General features: G+C 33.6%; 1 protein-coding gene and 1 long non-coding RNA gene across 3 annotated transcripts in view; one reads left to right on the forward strand and one right to left on the reverse strand.

The window, feature by feature from the left end:
- The first annotated feature begins 8054 nt into the window (after nt 1–8054).
- The window catches only part of LOC104112747 (branched-chain amino acid aminotransferase 2, chloroplastic-like), a 178243-nt gene continuing 164477 nt past the window's right edge, over nt 8055–21820 (forward strand). For both annotated transcript variants that reach the window (XR_011410996.1, XM_009622757.4), the window contains exons 1-8: nt 8055–8353; nt 8674–8759; nt 12436–12610; nt 12763–12939; nt 13018–13149; nt 14927–15025; nt 15780–15896; nt 16120–16215. Coding sequence is in view for 1 of the 2 variants with exons in the window: in XM_009622757.4 (XP_009621052.1) it covers nt 8210–8353; nt 8674–8759; nt 12436–12610; nt 12763–12939; nt 13018–13149; nt 14927–15025; nt 15780–15896; nt 16120–16215 (1026 nt within the window). In the remaining variant the exon portion in view is untranslated. The remainder of the gene's footprint in view (nt 8354–8673; nt 8760–12435; nt 12611–12762; nt 12940–13017; nt 13150–14926; nt 15026–15779; nt 15897–16119; nt 16216–21820) is intronic.
- Nucleotides 18163–19247, reverse strand: LOC117280670 (uncharacterized). The gene is made up of 3 exons (XR_004511232.2): nt 19159–19247; nt 18989–19077; nt 18163–18483 (listed from the first exon to the last, which is right to left on the reverse strand). It is a non-coding gene; the product is annotated as an uncharacterized lncRNA (long non-coding RNA).

Consider the following 21820-nt stretch of genomic DNA (forward strand, 5'->3'; position numbering starts at 1 on the left):
GTTGGCCAATCTTCTTGCTAGTGGTGTTTCCCGATTCCCTAGTCTCGTGAGTTTTCCCCAGATGCTAATCCTTCTCGTCGTGATCCTTCGAACCATGCCAACGATTAAGCTTCTAGTAGTGGAGATTGAGATGATGCAGCACAAAACACTCCTTGAATGGTGTGTATTGCTAAACAAAGTCTTGAACTTGTGAATATTTAGTTGGAATAGTTTTGAATGGTGATTGTATTGTTGATATTATATTGTTGATATTCTTTTGTTGATATTGTTTTATTATTGAACATTTGTATTATTGTTGGCATTGTTGTTGTGGTTGGTGTTGTTTAATTATTGTTGTTATTAGCGTTGTTATTGTGGTAGGCGTTGGTTAATTGTTATTTGTTGGTTAATTGTGAATGAATGGCAGCATTGTAATACTTCCATTATAGGATTGTAATTGGCAAGTGGTGTAGCTTAAAAGTAGACATATTCTGCCAGGTTTCTTTCCAGAAAAGCGACCGATTTCCGACCTATTTCGGTCAGAATTCTCATATTAAAAGCCCAAAAATTCATAATTACTGATCGAAGTCAGTCGGTAATTTTAATGTGCAATCTAGCAAAAATTTAAAATTACCGACCGATGTCGGTCGGAAATAACCTTTATTTTTATTTTTTTAATGATGTCCGACCCATTTCGGTCGGTATGTTAAAATTTAAAAAGAAATATAAAATAATTTCATTATTATATTTTAGACCAAAATCGGTCGCTATTTCAAAAAATAAATAAAAAATAATTTACATATTACAGACCGATTTCGGCTGGTATATTTATTTTTCCAACAAAATTGTCAGATAAAGTGGTCGAACTTTGGTTGAAATAACCGACCACTTCGGTCGAAAATTGCGACAGTCTACGGTCGTTACACTTTAGCGATCACTGTTTTTTCGACGAATTAAAATCGATCGTATTTTTCTATGTTTCCGATTGATTTCGGTCGATTTTCATGGATGGTGTTTGGCAGTTTTCTAAGAGTGAACCTTAGTTGGAATTGAGTGGGAAAGAAGATAAAATATTAATGGTAGAAACAATAAGCTACTCGAACAGAAAATTTATGATGTACAATAGTATTATTTTAATTTCTAACAAACAATCGTCGTTTCTTTCTTCTTCTTCTTCTTCTCTTTTTTTTTTTTTGGGGTCATTGAGACTATGTGTAGCCAAAACCGTTTGAATTAGTTGGTGGAATTATTCCATGTCAATAAGACTACGAAGTATGAAAGTAAAGAATTTTCCCCGAATACAAATTAAACAATTCGATATCAGGCAATATTTTTCAATATAATCATGATCGTCATTAAGAAATACCAAGAAAAGAAAGTACCCCATTTTCAGCAACATCAAAAATATATCATATAAAGAATCCAATGAGATTCAACAAATAAAGAATTTAATAAGGATCTCATATCGCTATATTTTATATAGATATCTCCCTTGAGAAGCGGCTAATAGCCTAATAGTTTATAATTCTATCTTGGTCCTGGTATTTCTGATTACATATAATGAGGTTGGTAGCTTTGAACAAAAGGTTGAAATAATAGAAATAATGCAAGTAGGATTTTTGAACTATTTTCATGATTATGTTGACTCTATGCATGTGCCGAAACGAAATAAAATGCTTATAATTGCGTGCCATAATGATATGCTTCTCGTTATACTAATAACTAACCAATTAAATGTATAGTCGTTACGGGTTTTTTAGTTGTGATTCATTGAGCATATCTGATTCTGGACAGTCGTTAAATCATAATTTAACAAACTGATCATTAAATAGTATCTACAATTCCCTTTTCTTTTCTTTTTCGGAGGAGGGTGGTGGACCGGGGCGGATACAGCTTGTTGGTACCAAAAACCTAATATATATAGTTTAAATTTATATGTAAAAATTCACTATAATTGCAATAAATATTACAAGTGGATATGAACTCATGCAACAATAGCTATACATCAGTCTCAAACAAATATATGAATCCATAATGTTAAAAATATAGTAGGTTTAACAAGAAGAAACTTAAAAATTGAACTCATAGAACTTAAATCCTGGATTCGATTCGGGATATATCTATCAAGAGTTAGATGACTACTTTTCCCTATGGTCACATTTGCCTTTCTCCTACGGAAAGGATCAAGATAATATCAGGAGGAAGGGGTGAAAGTTCCAAACGTACAGTTATAGGAATTCCTGCATTAACCTTTGTATATCGAATGTTTACCTTTTGGTGAGCAAACTATTAGTCAACAAACATATGATGCTAATGAATTGGCTTTACAAGATAAAACATGTTTAAACATTTCGGGACACAAATAACTTTGATTAGTAGAGTTGTTTCGTGTGAGGACATGGATTTCTAACACCAGATTTAGACACTAAATATTTTAGGCTGACAAATAAGCTCATTAATTTTTCAAATTATTACTCTCACTTCTTATAAATAGTTACCTAAAATTATCTTGTATATGGTCTGATAGTGGAAAAGATCTTTCACACTATAGTGTATAGAAGTTAATTAGCAACCAAAGTTTTTGGATTATTTGTGGAGTACCTAGGAGTTCTTGTATTTTCTATTCTTAGATTTCTATTATTATCTGATGTCTCTTTTGCTTCAGGCTTTTTTTATTTCTTTTGCTCCGGTTATGTTATTTCTTTGGCCAGGGGCATACGCATGAATTTTTGTAAGCGGTGTCGAAATTTATAGAAGAACAGAAATAATAACTTTAATTATCAATCTTTTGGACAAAAAATAGCCTTAGTTTGTTGATTTTGTTGAGTCTTAAGTTTGAAAAGGTTATGAGTTCAATTCTACTTAATTACTTTTTAACCACAAAGACTCTCTCACATATTTGCCAAAAGAAAAATGTGTTAGTTGAGGTTCAAACCTTTGACCTCCTAGAGCAAACTCAAATACATAACCAACACACAAAGAGACAATTTATGTCAAATGGTGTCATTTTTTCTTACTTATCCATTTCTCACAGTATTAATACATATATTTAGTAAAGTTTTCTGAAGAAGCGGTGCCGCGTGACACCGCTTCATCAAACATGCATCTGCCCCTCTCTATGGTTGTGGTTATTGCTTCTCTTTACATGGATTCTTCTCTTTACCTGTCTTTCTTCAGCCAAGGATTCGGAAACAGTCTCTCTATCTTCACACGGTAGGGATAACGTTTGCGTACATATTACCCTCCCCAAATTCCACTTGCAAGACCGCAGAGGGTATATTATTGTTGTTGTTGTGGAACACTTATAGGAGTTTGGGAGAAGGCAATACATGACAATTATATTTGATTGAATGGTATGGCATTTCATGTGGGTTTCACATGAGTAGGTCATGCAAGAACATGCAGAGGAACATTGAAACACCTGCACAATAATTTTTCCTAGTGCTGTAAGTAGGTTGGATATTAGGGATTTTCCCTTGTGCTTCATTCAAGAAGTTAAAACTCCTATGTCCATTTGCACTTCGTAGTAGACAATGTTGGCCAATTTAGAGTACTGAACATGACGCTTTGTCTCACCTTGTAAACTACATTTGACCCTACGTCCCTTACATCTAGATTTAATTATATATTTTAGGACAAAAATAGGTTATATAACATTTGTACCAGATTATATTGTTCTTGTTTCAGACGTCAAGTCCATAAACTTAGCTTGAGCGAAGAAACAATGTTCTCAGTCTAGAAATATTAACGAATAGAGGATAAAAGGGGACCAAAGGAGAATTGGTTGGACATAAAGTAGAATTCTTAATTTTGAATATTCATATAGAGACATATATTAGTAGTATTTTTTCTGTGAAATAATATTACTAATAACTTAGTAAACCGAGTAAGTGACCAAATGAGTTGACGCGCTTATTTACACATTACAATCCCGATTGAAAAAATATTTCATAATAAGTGTGAGACCGAGAATTAGGGTAGATAGTTAGCAGGTAATCGAGTGTATTTCTTCTCCATACTAGTAGTATTACTACTGTATTTTCTGATTCTTAATTTTTTATTATTTCATGTTGCCTTCGCTTCGGTTTTCTTATTATCTTATTTTCTGATTTTTAGATTTCTATTACTACATGTTGCCTCTTTCACGCCGGTTATCTTATTATCTTGTTCTTGTTATTGCCTGTTGCTACTGTTTTATTTTTTTATTTTTCCTGAGCCGAGTATCTATATGAAACATCTTCTGTACCCTCATAATGTAAGAATAAGATCTGCGTACAAACTATCATTTTTGAAGCTAACTTATAAAATTACGTTGGATTTTTTGTCGTTATCACATAACATCATCGAGAACTCCTAACATATAAAATTTACTCACGTATAGTTCTGAGTTCTCATTGTTCGAGGAATACAGGCCTAAGGAAGATTTGTTTGAAGCACCTTGGTTCCCAGATTCATGGAATCCTAAATTTTTTATTTTTCTCCCATCTCAAAAAATGGACCACTGCAGTCTGCACATCACCGTTCTCAAAGTTCCTCAGATCCAACAACAACAACAAGAAAAAAGATGTTTAAATAAAGGACACTAGCGATATTCTCACTGGATCATACGTAGCCTCAGGGGTCGAAATACCGGGGATTTGCAGTCGTACCCTATATTTGTGTCACCTTTTAACTTGTACCCTATTTTTTAAAATTATTGATTTGGTAGTCATCTCACAAAAAATTCGTAATAATATGACAATTACACCCCTGACAAAAGATATAAAACGATCTCCTCCTCTCCTCTCAGCAACTTTATAAAAAATCAGAAACTTGTCCGGATTCATCTTCAGAATCACACTTACATGAAGTTGTTTCACCTTGAAGCTAAAACTTCATGCTACAAGTTGTTTCATGTTGAAGTTAAAACTTCATGCTAATATAGCATGAAGTTTTTTCACATTGAAGCTAAAATTTCATGCTAATGCATGCTGAAGTTATTTATCCTGCAGTCTACAGTTTTGCCATAGATTTTATTTGAAACTTCAGACTAAACATGCTGAAGTTATTTAGTTCATTTGATAAACTTCATACTAAACATGCTTAAGTTATTTAGTTCATTTGCTAAAACTTCAGACTAAACATGCTTAAGTTATTTTGTTCATTTGCTAAAACTTCAGACTAAACATGCTTAATTAAGTTATTTAGTTCATTTGCTAAAACTTCAGACTAAACATGCTTAAATATTTTTAGTTCATTTGCTAAAACTTCAAGACTAAACATGCTTTAGTTTTTGTCTTGTAGTATGTAATTTTCTAACGAGTTTTTGCTAATGTATGATGAAGTTATTTAGTTCATTTGCTAAAATTTCAGACAAAACATGCTGAAGTTATTTAGTTCATTTGCTAAAATTTCGGACTAAACATGCTGAAATTTTTTAGTTCATTTGCTAAAATTTCAGACTAAACATGCTGAAGTTTTTTAGTTTATTTGCTAAAACTTCACACTAAACATGCTTAAGTTTTTGTCTTGCAGTATATAATTTTTCAAAGAGTTTTTGCTAATGCATGCTGAAATTATTTAGTTTATTTGCTAAAATTTCATACCAAAACATGCTGAAGTTTTGTAACGCAATCTACAGTTTTGTCCTAAGTTTTGTCCGAAACTTCAGTCTAAACAAGCTGAAGTTTTTTAGTTTATTTGCTAAAACTTCAGCCTAAACATGCTTAAAATTTTGTCTTGCAGTTTGTCAATAGTCTTTTATTAAAGAAGGGCAAAATCGTCTTTTTAAAATGCTTTTAACAAAAAAAAATGGATACAAATGCAAACGAAAAAATAAAACGGATATAAGTTAATTGATTTAACAAAAAATGGGTACAAACTTTTCTCACTTTATCACGATTACTTGATATAATATTTCCACTTTAGTAAAATGTTTAACCATTGTAAGTTAATATAATTTGGTTTAAACACTCCAAAAAAATAAAATTGTACCCTCCCAAAGACAAAAACGCATGTCATATTCTTATGAGGACCCTGCCTATGATAAGAGGCCTAATCCTTTTCAACAAGCCCAATAAAGGAAGCCTATTTCTATTTGAAGTGGCCTAGCTTTCCCTTCTATCCATGAAGGATTACGAGTTCACTCTTGACATACGTTTGGCCAGCCCACGAAATAGCACAAAATAGACCACCTTCTTATGAGTGAAGTGCACCAATAGCCATTTTTAACTCTGCTATCAAAAATATATCCATAATTTATAATATATTTAAAAATTAATTAATTTATCCAAACTTTAGGTCTAAGTATTCTGAATTTTTGTATCCAAAATTTTTGAGTTGCTTGATCACATCCAATTCACCCCCCAAGTTAGGAAAGATAAAACGGTCGTTACAATAATAAAACCCGAGTCAGGGTCGAACCTCAAAGACTTTAGATGGAGTGTTATGGTAAACACTTAAGTGAGCAACTTGAAATAACTCATCTCCCATTTGGCCATAGATTTTGTCAAGTTTTTCCAAAAACAATTAGCAAAACATGTTTGTTTATAAAATTTATCCATGTTTTGGCAAATTTTGAAAATAAACTTTTCAAATCCCAAAGCTAGCTCTACACCTGTTTTTGGCCCAAAATATTACTGTTGAAATTTTTAACAATTTTAAAAATCAACCTAAAATTTTTTATTTTATAAAAAAACACACCATCTATTATGACTCAACTAATCCACCAGTTAATCACTATCATTTTCTTTTGGACCGATGGATCTTGTAATATTATTGCAATTTGACGAACTATAGTTGTTAAGAATTGTGTTATTAGCGGTTGATATTAAAATATCATGTTATGGTTTTATGATAGTGTATTATGATTTTTTTTATAAAAATGATAATTTTGTGCCAAACTTATCTATGTTCAGGACTATAGTTTGTGATAATGATAATGAATGGCATTGACGAAAGTTCTGCATATACAAGATTAGCAAATTTATTTGTTTTGTATTGTTGGGTACTTTATTTATAGTTTTTAGAACTTATGGGTATAAGTTACATTTCATGTTTATCCAAAAAAGATGAAATATGTTTTGAAAAATTATGTCCAAACAGATTTACATCTTCAAACCAAATTTTACCGAAATTAATTTTTTAAAAATAAATTTTGGAATCTATGATCAAACGCTAGCTAAATTTATCTTTCAAGCAAAGGTAGGTATCAATTTCACTAATTAAACTACTAAGATTTGTGACTAGGCTAGCAAACAAGTAATATGTGTAAGTGGTGTCTCATTTTTAATTCCTAATTCATTATCTTATATACCACAATCTTCATGTAATTATTCATAATCTATATTATTATGAGGCGATGTTTCAGAAATATTTGTTAAGTCATTTATATTACTACCAGAAGTTGAAGTAGCACTTTTTTCTTCTATTTTTCTAATTACCCCGATTAGCAACCCTATTATAAATTTATTTTGCAGCATTAAACATATTGTGAAAATTTAGCTACTAAAATTTAAAACTAATAAAAATTAAATATGCAAATAAAAAATTAATTAAGAGAAAAGGTTGAAACGACTATACCGAATTACGCAATAAATTGAACACTTGATGAATTTTGAAGTCTTGATTTCGTAACTCCGACATTACCACAAATGAACTTGCTCGTTAGTCGTTACTACTCCAACTTTTTTAAGGTTCAATTCTTCAAAGTTCAAATAACACCACAAATAGAATTCAAAAAAAAAATGAGAGCCAAATAGTTGATAGCAATTTAGGAGAGGAATGAGAATGACAATTGAGAATTTGAGATTTGAGAATTGAGAGATAAGTGAAAAAACAAAGAGGGGGAGTGTCTATTTATAATTTTTCAAAGGGTTACATTAATAAATAATAAAGGTGTTACTATTTTAAAAAAAAGCCCCAAAAGAGCTATTTTGCAAATCAGGCCGTTGGGCAACGGAGGTGACCGTTGCCAACGATCAAATACCAAAAAAATAATAATTTGGATAAACTAACGTAACCGATTACAACTTGGTGTGACTTTCAATAGCCCGCCCCTATCCGACCGCAATACACCGGGCCGGTCTGATCCGGTCCGGAACGGGCCAACCCGGCCTGTTAGCCACCTTTGGTAGTGAGAACATATAATTTCCCGAATACGTGGAGATATACTCAAAACGTTTAAATTGCTGAAACAAACGCAACTGGTCAAAGTCTCAAGCACAGGAAGCTACTCCAGAAGAACAGATCAATGGAGAACGGCGGCGCATTCTTAGGGCTTCATCCGCAACCCAGTTGTAATCACCTTCTCGTCCCATCACGAACCGCTATTAAGCTACTCCCTCCTTCTAATTCCTTCATCGACAACCGCCATTTTTCTCTTCTCCCTTTAAAGGTTAATTTTTTCTCCGCTCCTCTAATGTCCTTTTTTCACTCTTATTAGCTACTTTACTTTCAATTCGAAATGTCGTTGCTATATAGTGCTTGTATTTGTTAAATTTGTGTACTTTGAGTTCAAGTTATAAATTTTGAGTTTAAGTTAACTTGAGTATAAATTTTTCTTTACACTCAAAGTTCCTTAAAATGTGGAATTTGTAATTTTGAAAATAAGATATGTTACAATGTGTATAACTCAAACTCTTTTAACTTATAACTTAAATCCTTATGTAAATCTGTGCATGTATGTGTTGATTTTGGTTAATTTTTTGTTTTCAGCTTCGGAAGCAGTCACATTTTGCTTCTTATAGTAGTAATAGCTCCCAAAACAATGGGAGTGCTCTTCAGGTTGCCTCTCCTGCAAGGTAATTTTTTCTTTATCTTTTTAGTTTTTCAGGAGTTCTCTTTTTAATCTTTTGCTGCTTTTGTTTTACAATTTAAACGTCCCGCTCCGAAAATCTATTTCCCTTCTTTATTGTTTTGATTTGTACATTTGGATTGCTATTTTGTTAATTTTGAGTATATTCAAAACCAGTCAATTGTCAAAAAATAAAATAAAATAAAAATAATCATTTTTTTTTATTGTTAAAAGTAATTATAATTATATAGATATCAGCAACAAATACTCTCATATTACAATATGTGTAATGAGCTAAGAAAGTCCATCGTGGCATCTCGGCTATTTTTAATGAAAGTACTCTCATTTTTTTTTTTTATGACGGTGGTGTCTAGTTCAGCTTAGACGTACCTCCTATTTCATCGATTACCTGTTACCTCTAACCAACATAAGTATTGGGTAACTTTGGCGGCTAAGGCTTAGGCAGATAAAAAGAATTCACCTACTACCTCCGTTCCAGTTTATGTGAACCTATTTCCTTTTTGGTCCGTTCCAAAAAGAATGACCCCTTTCTAAATTTAGAAACAATTTTGTCTAAACTTACAATTCTACCCTTAATGAGAAGCTTTTATTACCACACAAATACTCTGGGGCCCTTTTTGAATTTTTTAGGACCACAAGTCCCAAAAGTTTTTATTTTTTCTTAAACTCCGTGCCCAATCAAACAGGTTCACATAAATTGGAACGGAGGGAGTACTATTTTTTGCCTCCGCTAGAATTTGAACCTGAGACTTAATGATTTTTCTCTCACTTCATACGCCACTAGGCCACGCCCTTGGGTGCCGTGAAACTACTCTCTTTAAAAAGTGATAACTTTAAGGTCTTGTTTGTGAGTTCGTTTCTTTCGAAATTTCCTTAATTAAGGTGGCTATTGTGCAACTAGAATGAACTAAGTTACATGAATCAATCAACTATTGTTCAATTCTAAACTAGTTGTGGCCGGCAAAGCTTAATCACACATATGCTTTGTGATTAGTAAATAAAGATGTCAATATCTGAAATAGATGGCTATCTTTCACAGAACCAAAATAACCTAAATTACACTAAGGCCTCATTTGTTTGCACTTAATGGAGGTCTGAATCTTAATCATTCAGATCTCAGTTATTAAGTGCGTTTGTTTTTTAGATCTGAATCTTAATCATTAAGTCTGCTTGTTTTTTTCAATTTTACAACCACTTAATGGGTCTAAATAGATCTTAGTGATTAAGATTTGTAACAAAGTCTTAATATCATTAAGATGTTATACATTCAAGAATTTATGTAAAATTGATATTTTATTATTACTCCTACATTTTCACCGCTAATCACTAACACCATTGTTATCGATGTCCCCCATCATTATAGACTATCACCACCCACGACCCACCACCCATTACCACTATCCTCAGACAATCACCACTGTTACCAAACACGAATGTCAGTTGTTACTACCACTAGCCATCATTTACAACCATCACCACCAACCTCCATTACCACAACAATCACTAATCACCACTATCAACCACCAATATATATCACATCACTGTTATCAGTCACCACCACTATCAACCACCAGCGTTAACTACTATTGTTATCCATCATCTACTACCTTTAATCACCACTATCAACCAACGCCACCACCAGCCACTACTCAGTCAGCACCCACAACCATCAATGTTAGCCCTCATTACCACCAACCGCCATATAATTTTTTAAAAATATTTTATTAATATAGTATTAGAATAATTAGTACTATTTGATTTTAATTTATACTTATTAATTTTTAAATAAAGACAAATTTTACACATTCAGATGTAGAGAAAACAAACAGTCTTAATTATTCAATATTCAGATCTTAATACAACATCTTAATATTCAGATGTGTATTTAGATTCAGACGTTTTAATCTTAATGCACATATTAATATTCAGATGTTTATTCAGATTCAGACGTCTTAATCTTAATAAAAACAAAGTCCGGTTCTTTTTCAACCGTAAGTATTAGTAAATGAATAAAGAAAGTAGGTATATGTGAATGACTTCATTAAGTTTTAATGCCAATGTCGGCCAATAGGCTTAAAAACAAAATGGAAATGAATGTTGGAGTCAGTTTACTTCTCAGTCCTAAGACTTCTTAATCTTAATAAAAACAAATGAGACCTTATCCTAATTTCGTTTTTTTATTAGTGCGTAACTGGCCCTATCCCCCCCCCCGAAAATAGCACATGAAGATGAAATGAGCTGAATTTAGGTAGCTATAGTGTGAGGAACGAGAATAAGCTAAATTACATAAATATGCTATTTTCCTTATTGGTATATAAGGTGGCGCGACTGCATAAGGGAGGACCTCCAACTACGACGCTGGGAGTTCAAGTCGCTAATGGAGCAAAGTGGAAAAGGACCACTTTTGATTCTTGGAAGGAAGGTTCGGAGGGTTGGGTTTACCATACCTAAAAAAGAAAAAAAAATTGCACATCCTGAATAAGCTAAATTTCCTAGAGATGCAACTATTTATTTTGGGAGACAGACTCAAAGTATGTTATATGTTGCTTTGCTTGGAAAATATCTGAATAAGAAAAAGAGGAAGTACAAAATGTCTTGCGCATCATGGAATAATCACTACTTTTCTTTCTCTTTTGGGGCAAAAGAATAGTGTAGTATATGCCTAAGTTGCTCGGACTCGGGTGCGGGTGTCCGATACGGGTGCGGATCTAGAGGTCAGATCCTTCATGATCTAAATTTAAAGATTCGGGGGTACGGATCCAGGTACGGATACGGGTGCGGGGATTCAGCTAAAAATAATTCAATTATTTAAAAATAGAGTTATAAAGTTATGTCTAAATTATGAGACACTATGTGGAGAACTTACAAGGTATTCCGAGAAGGAGAAAATATTGAACAAGAGTAGAATTTTAGAAGGAGATAAAAGAAAAAGGACTGACATAGAAATTTATATATACAAGGTATTCCATTTTCTTCCATATCACCCTAGCTTTTGATTTGTTTTCAAAAATCATTGTATCTATCCCAAATTTCTCCGTTGATTTTGGTCAAAGTACCCAAAATCGGTTGACCAGATCCGACACGGATCCCACACCCATACCCACACCCACACCCACGTCGTGTCGACACGGGTGCGGCACTGAAAGTGAAGAGTCCGAGCAACTTAGGTATATGCACTATCAACTAAAGAAACAAATACTCACATTGTCACGAACTAGTGACGCATAACCAACATAAGCTTGGAGAGGAATATGCCTTTATTGGGCCTAAGACCTATTTATTTTAGGGGCCTGAACTTTAACCTCAACAGCCTCATTGGATCATTGGCTAATCATTGCAGATACTGAAGATATTACTTACTAACCTTGAGAAGGTGAGGTGGTTAAATCTCCCCGCCTTTGAACCGGCCTTCATTCAATGCAACCACACTTCAAAATACATCAATTCTAACAACAAAAACATAAAAGTAGAGCCTACTAACATTGATACATCAACACATTTAGCTGTAATTTTACAATCTTTTATTTTCAGGCAGTCTATCAAGTGCCTTGCTTGTTTGATCACAAAAAAAAGATAGAGAAAAAAAATAGAGATCTGGTGCCTTTCTTGTTTTCTTGCTTGTAGACCAACTGATAAAAGGTGTGTTTTCTTTATAAAAACAGCGCAACACCTGAATTAGCCAACATCGATTGGGACAACCTTGGCTTTAGCATTACGCCTACTGATTATATGTATATCATGAAATGTTCTCGAGATGAAAACTTTTCTAAGGGTGAGCTACAACGTTTTGGGAACATTGAGTTGAGCCCATCTGCTGGGATATTAAATTATGGACAGGTCTGTTTTGCACCTTGTCTTGGTCTTGATTTTCACTCCAAGCAACCTTTTTCTTAATCTTAAATACATTGCTTATGTTATTCATTTTCATGACTAGTGTTATATTTTCATCTGTCAAACGTTACTTAAAATGCTTTTAGAAATATCGACAGGGACTGTTTGAAGGTTTAAAAGCCTATAAAAGACATGATGGTAATATATTGCTGTTTCGACCCGAAGAAAATGCTCTGCGCATGAAGATGGGAGCAGAACGTATATGCATGCCTTCACCATCTGTTGAACAATTTGTGGAAGCAGTAAAAGCCACTGTTTTAGCAAATGAAAGATGGGTAAATGAGTCACTTCAATCTTAGTGTGAAATCCTGTTATTGGGAGATTTCTGTCCTGACTTCAATTCCTTACTTCAGATTCCTCCTCCAGGTAAAGGTTCATTATATATAAGACCACTGCTTATGGGGAGTGGAGCTGTTCTTGGTGTTGCTCCAGCTCCTGAGTACACATTTCTGATTTATGTATCACCTGTGGGAAACTATTTTAAGGTACTTTTTTCAGCATCCTTGACTTACATGTGTCTTCTTTTTTGATGCATAGGCATCGCACATCTGGATTTCTTCTCCTTTTGGTCTTTCCTTCACCTTTTATATTGTCATAAGTTGTGGCAATTGACTACTTAAAAGTTGAATTTTATAGGCTTTAGATGCTTGAAGTGTAATTAAACCATGTTCATCAGTTTGAATGTTTCTGTAAAAAGGATGTATGTGGAGATTTTTACCCTACTTCTTAGTATTATCCCCTGTTTGGTGTGCATATATGTATATATAGTAGCAAGCGTTGCTGCATAAAATGTTTAAGTGAAAAAGAGAGTAACTTGAAATGGCATGAGTAGAGATGTGTGGACGTGTGGCAGTATGAATAGCAGAGTGGAGTTTAAATTTCTTTTTCTTTTTTGAATTCCTATCAGATGCTAATTAAGAAAGCTTATTACTGGTGTACTGGCAGTTGGTTGGATCACACCCCAGGCTTCGACTGTAACTTTTCGTTTGGGTTCACAACTGCTTCTTTCAGTTTTTCTCTTATTATATCAGTCCTTGAAAGTGTTAATAATTGGTAAAAAGAATAGCTTAACGTAGATGCTAAGGGTGCATGCACCTTTTACTTGAGAGAACTTCAAATCCAAATCTATTTGACTTTGCGCTTATTTGGTTTATTGCCTTCATTGGATGCATGTACCAAGAACCTTTCCTGTTTTGCAAAATTTTGTTACATATTTTCTTCGCTATGTACGAGATTACCCATCAAGTTAATTTTTCCGTTCAAGGACTACGTCCATCTTTGCGAGATGTTTCAAAACTTGTACAGCAAACTACAGATTTTGCAGAAAACAAAATGATGAATTCACCCTTCTGATTGTGAAGTATCATTTCCCGTAGATTACCCTGATAAAACTTCTGTCAATATTCGTTCCTATTGGAGATGTAAAAGGATATATCATTGTGGTCTATTTTATAAATTATGCTTCACTCCTAAAATTCAAAGCCTATAAATGAGGAAGTCTTACTGCTAAATTGTCTGAATAGATGAGTGTTTAAGTTCATCATGATCCATGATATTACTGGTGTCACAGAGATAACAGGTTGATTATTTCCCTCCTTCCTTCCTCCAAAACCAATCTTCTTCTCAAATATACATTTAAAAGTATTGCCCCGAGGAAGAGGGGGGTGGGGGTGGGGGCTGTGGAGCACAAATTATATATGTAGTAGTTTCTGCTGTTGTTTTGTTTATTACACTTCATATTATAGGAAAGTTTTGTGGGATTACACTGGGTTTGTTGTTGTTATTATAGGAAAGTTTGAGTTGCTGATTGAGTAACATGAGAATGGATTGGAATTAGATGTAAGATGCCGTTTTATGAAGTTTTAATTTGAATGATATCACAATATTCATTAGATCCGGATTTTCTTTTGACTAAATTTTGAAATGTTCAAGTTTGTATGAATTTAAGTCCTTGATGTTGATGGTTGTAGCAAATGTCGGGACTGTCAACTACAGCTGATGTATTAAGTTAAAATCTGAAGGAACATAACAAAGTTAACGAGTTATGATACACTTTCTCACAATCTTCTTACTACTTTAAGGGAAAAATATTACGGTGTCAGTAAGGAATATAGAAACGATAGCAAGATGTAGGCCTATTGTTAATTCTCACACTTCGAGTGAGCATGGCATATTTTGTTGTAAAATCCCATGTTTGTGTTCCAATAGTCATGATATGAGTTGGTCCCTCTCTATGGTCACTTCATTTTACTTTCTTGGCAGGAAGGTATGGCACCAATAAATTTAGTAATTGAGACAGAAATGCACCGTGCAACTCCTGGCGGAACTGGAGGAGTCAAGACTATAGGAAATTATGCTGCAGTAAGCTAGGTTTATGGAAATTTAGCTTATTTCAGATTTCTCTTTATGTAACACAAAGTTTATCATGCTGAAAGCCTTAATTGGAGCCTGAGTTAGTTCCATTTTCTTCTTGGGGATTGAAAATGATAATTCATGAGGTCCCACTTAGCATGCTTTATCCTTTTTGACACCATCCTCAGCCTTTGTTCTTCCTTGAATATGATAAAGTCCTCTGCATTCTGCTTTCTCCTTGAACTTCTAAATTCCATCTAACAAGCATATGAAGTCATTAATTCAAATTCTGCATTCTTGTGCAACTGACATGGAGTGGTCTATCCTATATCTTGGTTACACTTGATATTTTCCAAGGTGGGTTATAGTTTTATAATCATGTTATTCTATGGAAGTATCTAACGTAAACTGACCTAGAGTGGTCTATCTTATTCCTCGATACTTTGAGACTTTCACTCTTGTGTTACACTTAATGTGACTACAAGCGGTTGTAGTTTTAGAATCATATTATTTCCTGGAAATACCTAACTTTAAAGGGGAGCGGGATCATGAGTAGCAAAAATGATTTGCGCTTCTAATTATCTGATACCTAACTTATAGTTCTGGAATGAAATGAGTCTAAATGGACCAAAACGGGTATTGAGGATTCATATAGCTGATCCAAACAAGCTTGGGATTGAGACATGTTGCTTTTATTGAGTATTTAAAGTCAAATCTGCAATTGTTGACAATTTCATTTTCATCTTTGGGTTTTCAAATGCAGGTTCTGAAGGCACAGAGTGCTGCTAAAGCAAAAGGCTACTCTGATGTTCTGTACCTTGATAGTGTAAACAAAAGATATCTAGAGGAGGTTTCCTCTTGTAATGTTTTCATTGTGAAGGTATAATACTACGTCAATTTTATCTGTGCATGTTAAGAATATGGTGGGTAAAAAAATATAAATTGTTGCTAGCCTAGAGAGGAGTACAGTTATTAAGATTCACCAAGTTTTTGTCAAACAGTGCATTTGTCCTACATGGATACTTTAAATTCTCTGCACAAACTTCTTTACACATTATCATATTGATGAAGGCAACTATTTCTTTTAAATACTATTTTCTCAGGGCAATCTGATAACAACTCCTGCAATTGAAGGAACCATTCTTCCTGGTATTACACGAAAGAGCATAATTGATGTAGCTGTAAGCCAAGGATTCCAGGTACCCCTGTTTGCCTTTACATAAACATGCTTGAGTACTAATCCTACTTGCCATCGCGTAATGGTATGAATACTTACTTTTTGTGTTTCATTACGGTGCAAGCATTTGGAGTTCCTTTCTTTTTTCTTCTAAAGTTGAATTATTTGAGAGCCTTGGTATATAAGAATATATAGACCCTGTAACTGAACTAAGGAAGACGTAAAGATGATGTTCGTCATATTTGTAATGAACACCAGTCTAGAAGACTCAGAAGAAATGAATATTGTGCTTACCCAATCTTAGCATATAAGATTGACTTAGTTAAATGAAGATAATTATGGGTTTTACATTTTCAGTGGATGAGCAACAAAGATGTTGCGGATTAGGGGTGTCAAACGGGCAGGTTGGGCTGAAATTAAGCGGGTCAAAATGGGTTGAATTAATAAATAAAATTAATTGGGCTAAAATGGGCTAAAAAGCGGGTTGGGTCATGACTGCCCAATTTGACCCACTTAAAATACAACAGATATCAAGTTCAATGATCTAGATCAGGCCTCACATTTAAACTTTGTAATGTAATTATCTTCCAGTAATATAAAACTCCAATAATGGATCAGCCCAAATAGTGTTAACAACATATCAACTGCCAGCTTAATAGGTATGCTTCAATCAGTTTTTGACAAAATAAAGATTTTCAATAAAAGAAGTACCAAAGATGGTACACAAAACTACGTGAAAGGCTCAAAATCAGCCTAATTACAAAAATCTTTTTGCATATCACTCCCATGCTCAAGCATTTCAAGACCATTGTTATAAGCACTAAAATTGCAATTCGTAGAACCAAGATATACTTCCAAACAATTTTCTTGCAGCACACACACAGTTCTTAGCAACAATGAACCAACAAAATAGAATCCCAAGTTTGCATAAGCTATGTTAGAAACTAATCTATCACCTTCGTTGACAAATCTAACTCCTCCCTATGAACCTAAACCTCATGTGATGATGAAAGGCAGAATAGCCTGGCAGACACTTGTATTTGTTGGCGTTGACATCCCGGTCCCTATACTCAATAAAGTTTCATCTAGACACTTATAGTTGTTCTAAGCCAATATTTTAAACCCCTCTCACCTTGCGTGTTCTTCAAATCTCTGACATGGATGACGCATCAGTGGCCACGTCAAGTTTTCTGTTACACATCATTATTAATTTATTTTTCACATTATTTTAAAATTGTTCATTTTCTTTTTTCTTATTCCACCTTCCTCCTCCCTCACCATTTTTATTCTCCATTATTCCCCGCACATTTACCATTCAAATTCGTTGTATTTAACCACAAATCTTAAATATCTCCTAACCACCACCGCGTGCGACCCCTCTTCGATCATCCTTCACCTACAAAGCTTCTTCACAACCAACACTCCACCATAGCATCACCAATCAACCACCAAAAGAAGAACCGGCCATCAAAAATGACCACCCGAAAGACCAACATCACCAAAAACCTTTTGAAATTTCATTACAGGAAAACTAGAAAATAGGTTTCACCGGCGATCTTCTTTCACTATTTCTATTTCATTTCTTTGCAAAGCCTATTTTCCAAAGTAGGGGAATGAGGATGTGAGAAAAAAAATTCCCCAAACGTTGCTGCAAATCTGGTAGATGTTTTGGTTTTATGGCGACGAAGGATGTCATTGTTTGGATGAAGATATGGTGGGAAGGGTTCTGTTGCTGTGGGTTTGGGGTTAAAATGGGGGAAGAGGAGTAACGTGAAGAAGGGAGAGAGATAGAGAAAAGAGGGGGGGGGGGGGTTCCTTGGTGGGCGGCAGAACTTAAGAGAAATTTGATTTTTTGCATTTTTCTTTTTCTTTTTTGCTTATTTTAATCATAAATATTTTATGTTCACGCTCCTTATACGCGTGAAATACACGATTTTGTCCAGTTCAACAATTAAGTGGTCACATAGACTTGGTCAATGATCAGAGGGGTTTAAAACATTGATTTTGAACAACTATAAGTGTCTAAATGAATCTTCTTTGAGTATAGGGACCGGGATGACAAACACGAACAAGTACAAGTGTCTACGAGGCTATTCTGCCATGATAAAACTTTAAGAAAATCCATTAGAGAAAACTAATTGCTCCTTCTACATTCCAATAGAAACAACAGGCTTGCACCGGTCAAGATATCCACAAATACTCCATAAAGAACCAATCGTCGCAGCATGCCGGCTTGCACCGGTCAAGATATCCACAAATACTCCATAAAGAACCAATCGTCGCAGCATGCCTGCACACATTATCAGCTTAATCAACATTACCTACAAGTAAAACCAATTAATGGCAAGAAAGATTGATCAAGAACCCATCCAACTTCATTGAATTCTTATCTCTTTGGGTCATTGGGTCATCATCTATAGGATTCATTAACTACACAAATGTATGGAAGTTCTATAATCACAATCTAAGGATAACAAGCAAACTAATCAAATAAACAATCCATGTCCGATACAAACAAACTAGAGGAAAATAACAATGGAGTGTGCACAAAAGGTTATACCAATACTATGAAAATCAATTCCAATTGTCACTGGCAAGTCATTTACGGAGAAAGAAACAGAAAAACAAAGGCCTTGTAGTGAGGACAACTATTCTCCAAGAGGATAAAAACTCGTTCGCCCAATTAAAAACAAATAATGACCATTTCTTCCCGAACTCCGACAAAAAACCACAAGTATTGTCTAATGTCTAACTTAGCTGCTAATGTATCTGCGGAAGGTTAGAAGAACGAAAACCTGCAGATATCACCAAGCTAACTGAAAGTTTTGGCAGCAATTTTCTGCACGTCTATTGCAATGATCTTCCTCTTCAAAATGAACTGTAGCTATATGCATACATATTAAAGAAAAATTGTCAAGCTACAAGAATGATTTTATAAAACAAATTCCATATGATAATATTTTACCTTGATGACCATAAAGCCAATCTCGTGAACACAACTTAGCTTCTGTATTCTAAGGTAAAATAGAACTCTATATTTATCATTGACACGACCTCCAATGCTGAAAACAAACTCGGATGCAACAATAGTGATATGAATACTTAACAAATCACATGCAATCAGTGAGAATTCCGGTTATTTGATCTTATTATCCTTCCAAAACTTAAGCACATCTAGATCTTCATTTCCTTTGCGAACCAATACGGGCTCTTCCAAGGTAAAATTTAGTTGTATTTTTGAAATGGACTTTCAAAAATATCAAACTCATCTATTTCATTCACCATTCAATATCACATCTACCACTACTACTTCCCACCATATTAACACCAGAAATTGGACATTTCAAGTACTCTCTAAAAACATTATGCATATTATGTTGAACAACCTTTACCTTTTCATTGCAAGTGAGTGGCTCAAGTGGCGGGAGTGGTGAAATATTGCAATAAATAAATTATATGGAATTTAAACATATGGAATTATTGTAATAAACATATTTGTTGGCGTCCAATCATTATGTAAATCAAAGGATAGACTTTGAATGGTCAAGTTTATTTATATTTTTGTGGAACATTTTTTATAATGATAAATTTCCTTGACTTTCATTTTCTAAAAAAAAAAAGAAAGGAAAATAGTAAGAGTGTTACCGTTTTTATATTTGAGAAAGAAAAGAAAAAAAATACTAGATGAAAAGACTATTTACGTTAGAATCCCACTAATGCATAGTCATTACCGTGTTATCAAAGGCGAAAAGTGCAAAACGCTCTAAGGTCTATTGGGGCTTTAAACGCAAAGCGCAAATAAAGCGTGGGCTTTAATGTGAAAGACGTAGATGGAGAAATGATACTAATATGTATGTGTAGTCAAAGACTAATAATTAAACGCATGAATAACAAATCTATGGACAACGAAATTAAAAAAAATTTGCCACAAAGTGTTATATAAATTGTTTGACCACCACCACATACTAAATTGTGGCCACACTGAGTCCAGAGTGTAGTGTTTACTATCATCAAATCAACCACAGGCCCCATGGGATTGTCCTACACTTTATCACATCAAGCAATTTAAGATCTTCACCTTCCCCTTTAATTATAGATATCGTCTTTATATTTGTAATTTTGATTTATACTGATATAGCTCATAATTATTTAAAATTTGATTATAATGTAAACTTAATTTTTATGTAAAAACCCCAAAAGAAAGAATTTAGATCCTAAAATGCGAATTGGGTGTATATATCAGTAAAATGGGTAATTTGGCAATTACGGTTAATATTAACAATAACAATACACTGGGACAACCAATTTATCTGCCCCTGCATCCTTTTTTCTAAATCTCCTGCCTAAGAATTCTTTTAATAAAAGACCTTAATCTTTTCAATAGAGTATATATACACATATGCTGTTAATGTTTTCTTTCCCTTTTCAGATAATATTACTTATATCGGTAGGAAATAATTCAAGTTAATATGATGTTAACCATGTGTTTGCAATATACTACCTTAGATGTTATTGTAAAAAACTTTATTTCTAATGTGAAGATTTGAGTAGTTTAACTCAAAATTCTGAAATATTTCTACTAGTAAAAAGTAGACAGTCTTTCTTTCTTTTTTTTCTAAAGATTTTTATACTTTTATTTTTCTTTTTTACAAACTTCAATAGTGTCTAAGTGAAAATAAAATCATAAAATCCACTACTAAAATTTTTTGGGGTCGAGAAATTTTGGGGAAGCAAACACTTTACTAGCCTTCCCCTTGAGGTACCCCTGTGCAATAGCCAAATATAAATGAACAAGATAGTATATATTTTTTATTTGCAAAAAAGAAAAAGTAAGCCAGAGAAACCTTTTACCCACAAGAATCCTAGAAAAAGCTTTGTGATTTTAAAAGCAAACTAATCAATCTTTTAAAAATAATTGCTAAATAATTAATATCATACCTTTAAAAAAGAAAATAAACTTTTTCTAACCAATTAAGTGTGCTTGCATGAATTTGGAGAAGAACGTTTTTTTTTTCCTTGGCATAACTTGATCAAATAGTCAAATACACATACACATAGACATATTATCTTCATCGACTACTTGATCAATGCGTGGATGTTATGTAACTTCATTATTTGTTAATTAATTGTCTAATTCAAGACCTCCACCTTCTCCATTTGTAATAATCACTCAATTTTTAAATAGATGAATAAAACAGCAATAAATTATAAAGTCAGAGTTTGTAAGCCTCGAAAATAGTATACATTAAATACTGTAGCATTCTCGTGGTTATAGATAGATTCATGCAAAATTTTAGAAAGAAAATTGTTTATCAAAAGAGTATTAGAACATTTGTACAATTTGAAGTCTACGAAGAACAAAAAAGAAGATCGTTACACTAAATCCGACTAAGAATATAACAAAATTCGGAAGGAGATCGTAACAGAAATAACTTTAGGCCCTTAATGAAATGTAAAAGAACACATGGAAATCTGGATGTTGAATTAGATACCTCCAACAATTCTACCATTCGAAATCAAACAAAAACAAATCAGTTAATTAATTTGAAAAGAAAATACGTTTCTAGAGCAATTTCCCACCTATAACTCACTCCAGATGTCCACAAGGCAGCCTTCAATTTTCAAGG

This window comes from Nicotiana tomentosiformis, chromosome 9, assembly GCF_000390325.3.
Source record: "Nicotiana tomentosiformis chromosome 9, ASM39032v3, whole genome shotgun sequence".
Lineage (NCBI taxonomy): Eukaryota > Viridiplantae > Streptophyta > Magnoliopsida > Solanales > Solanaceae > Nicotiana > Nicotiana tomentosiformis.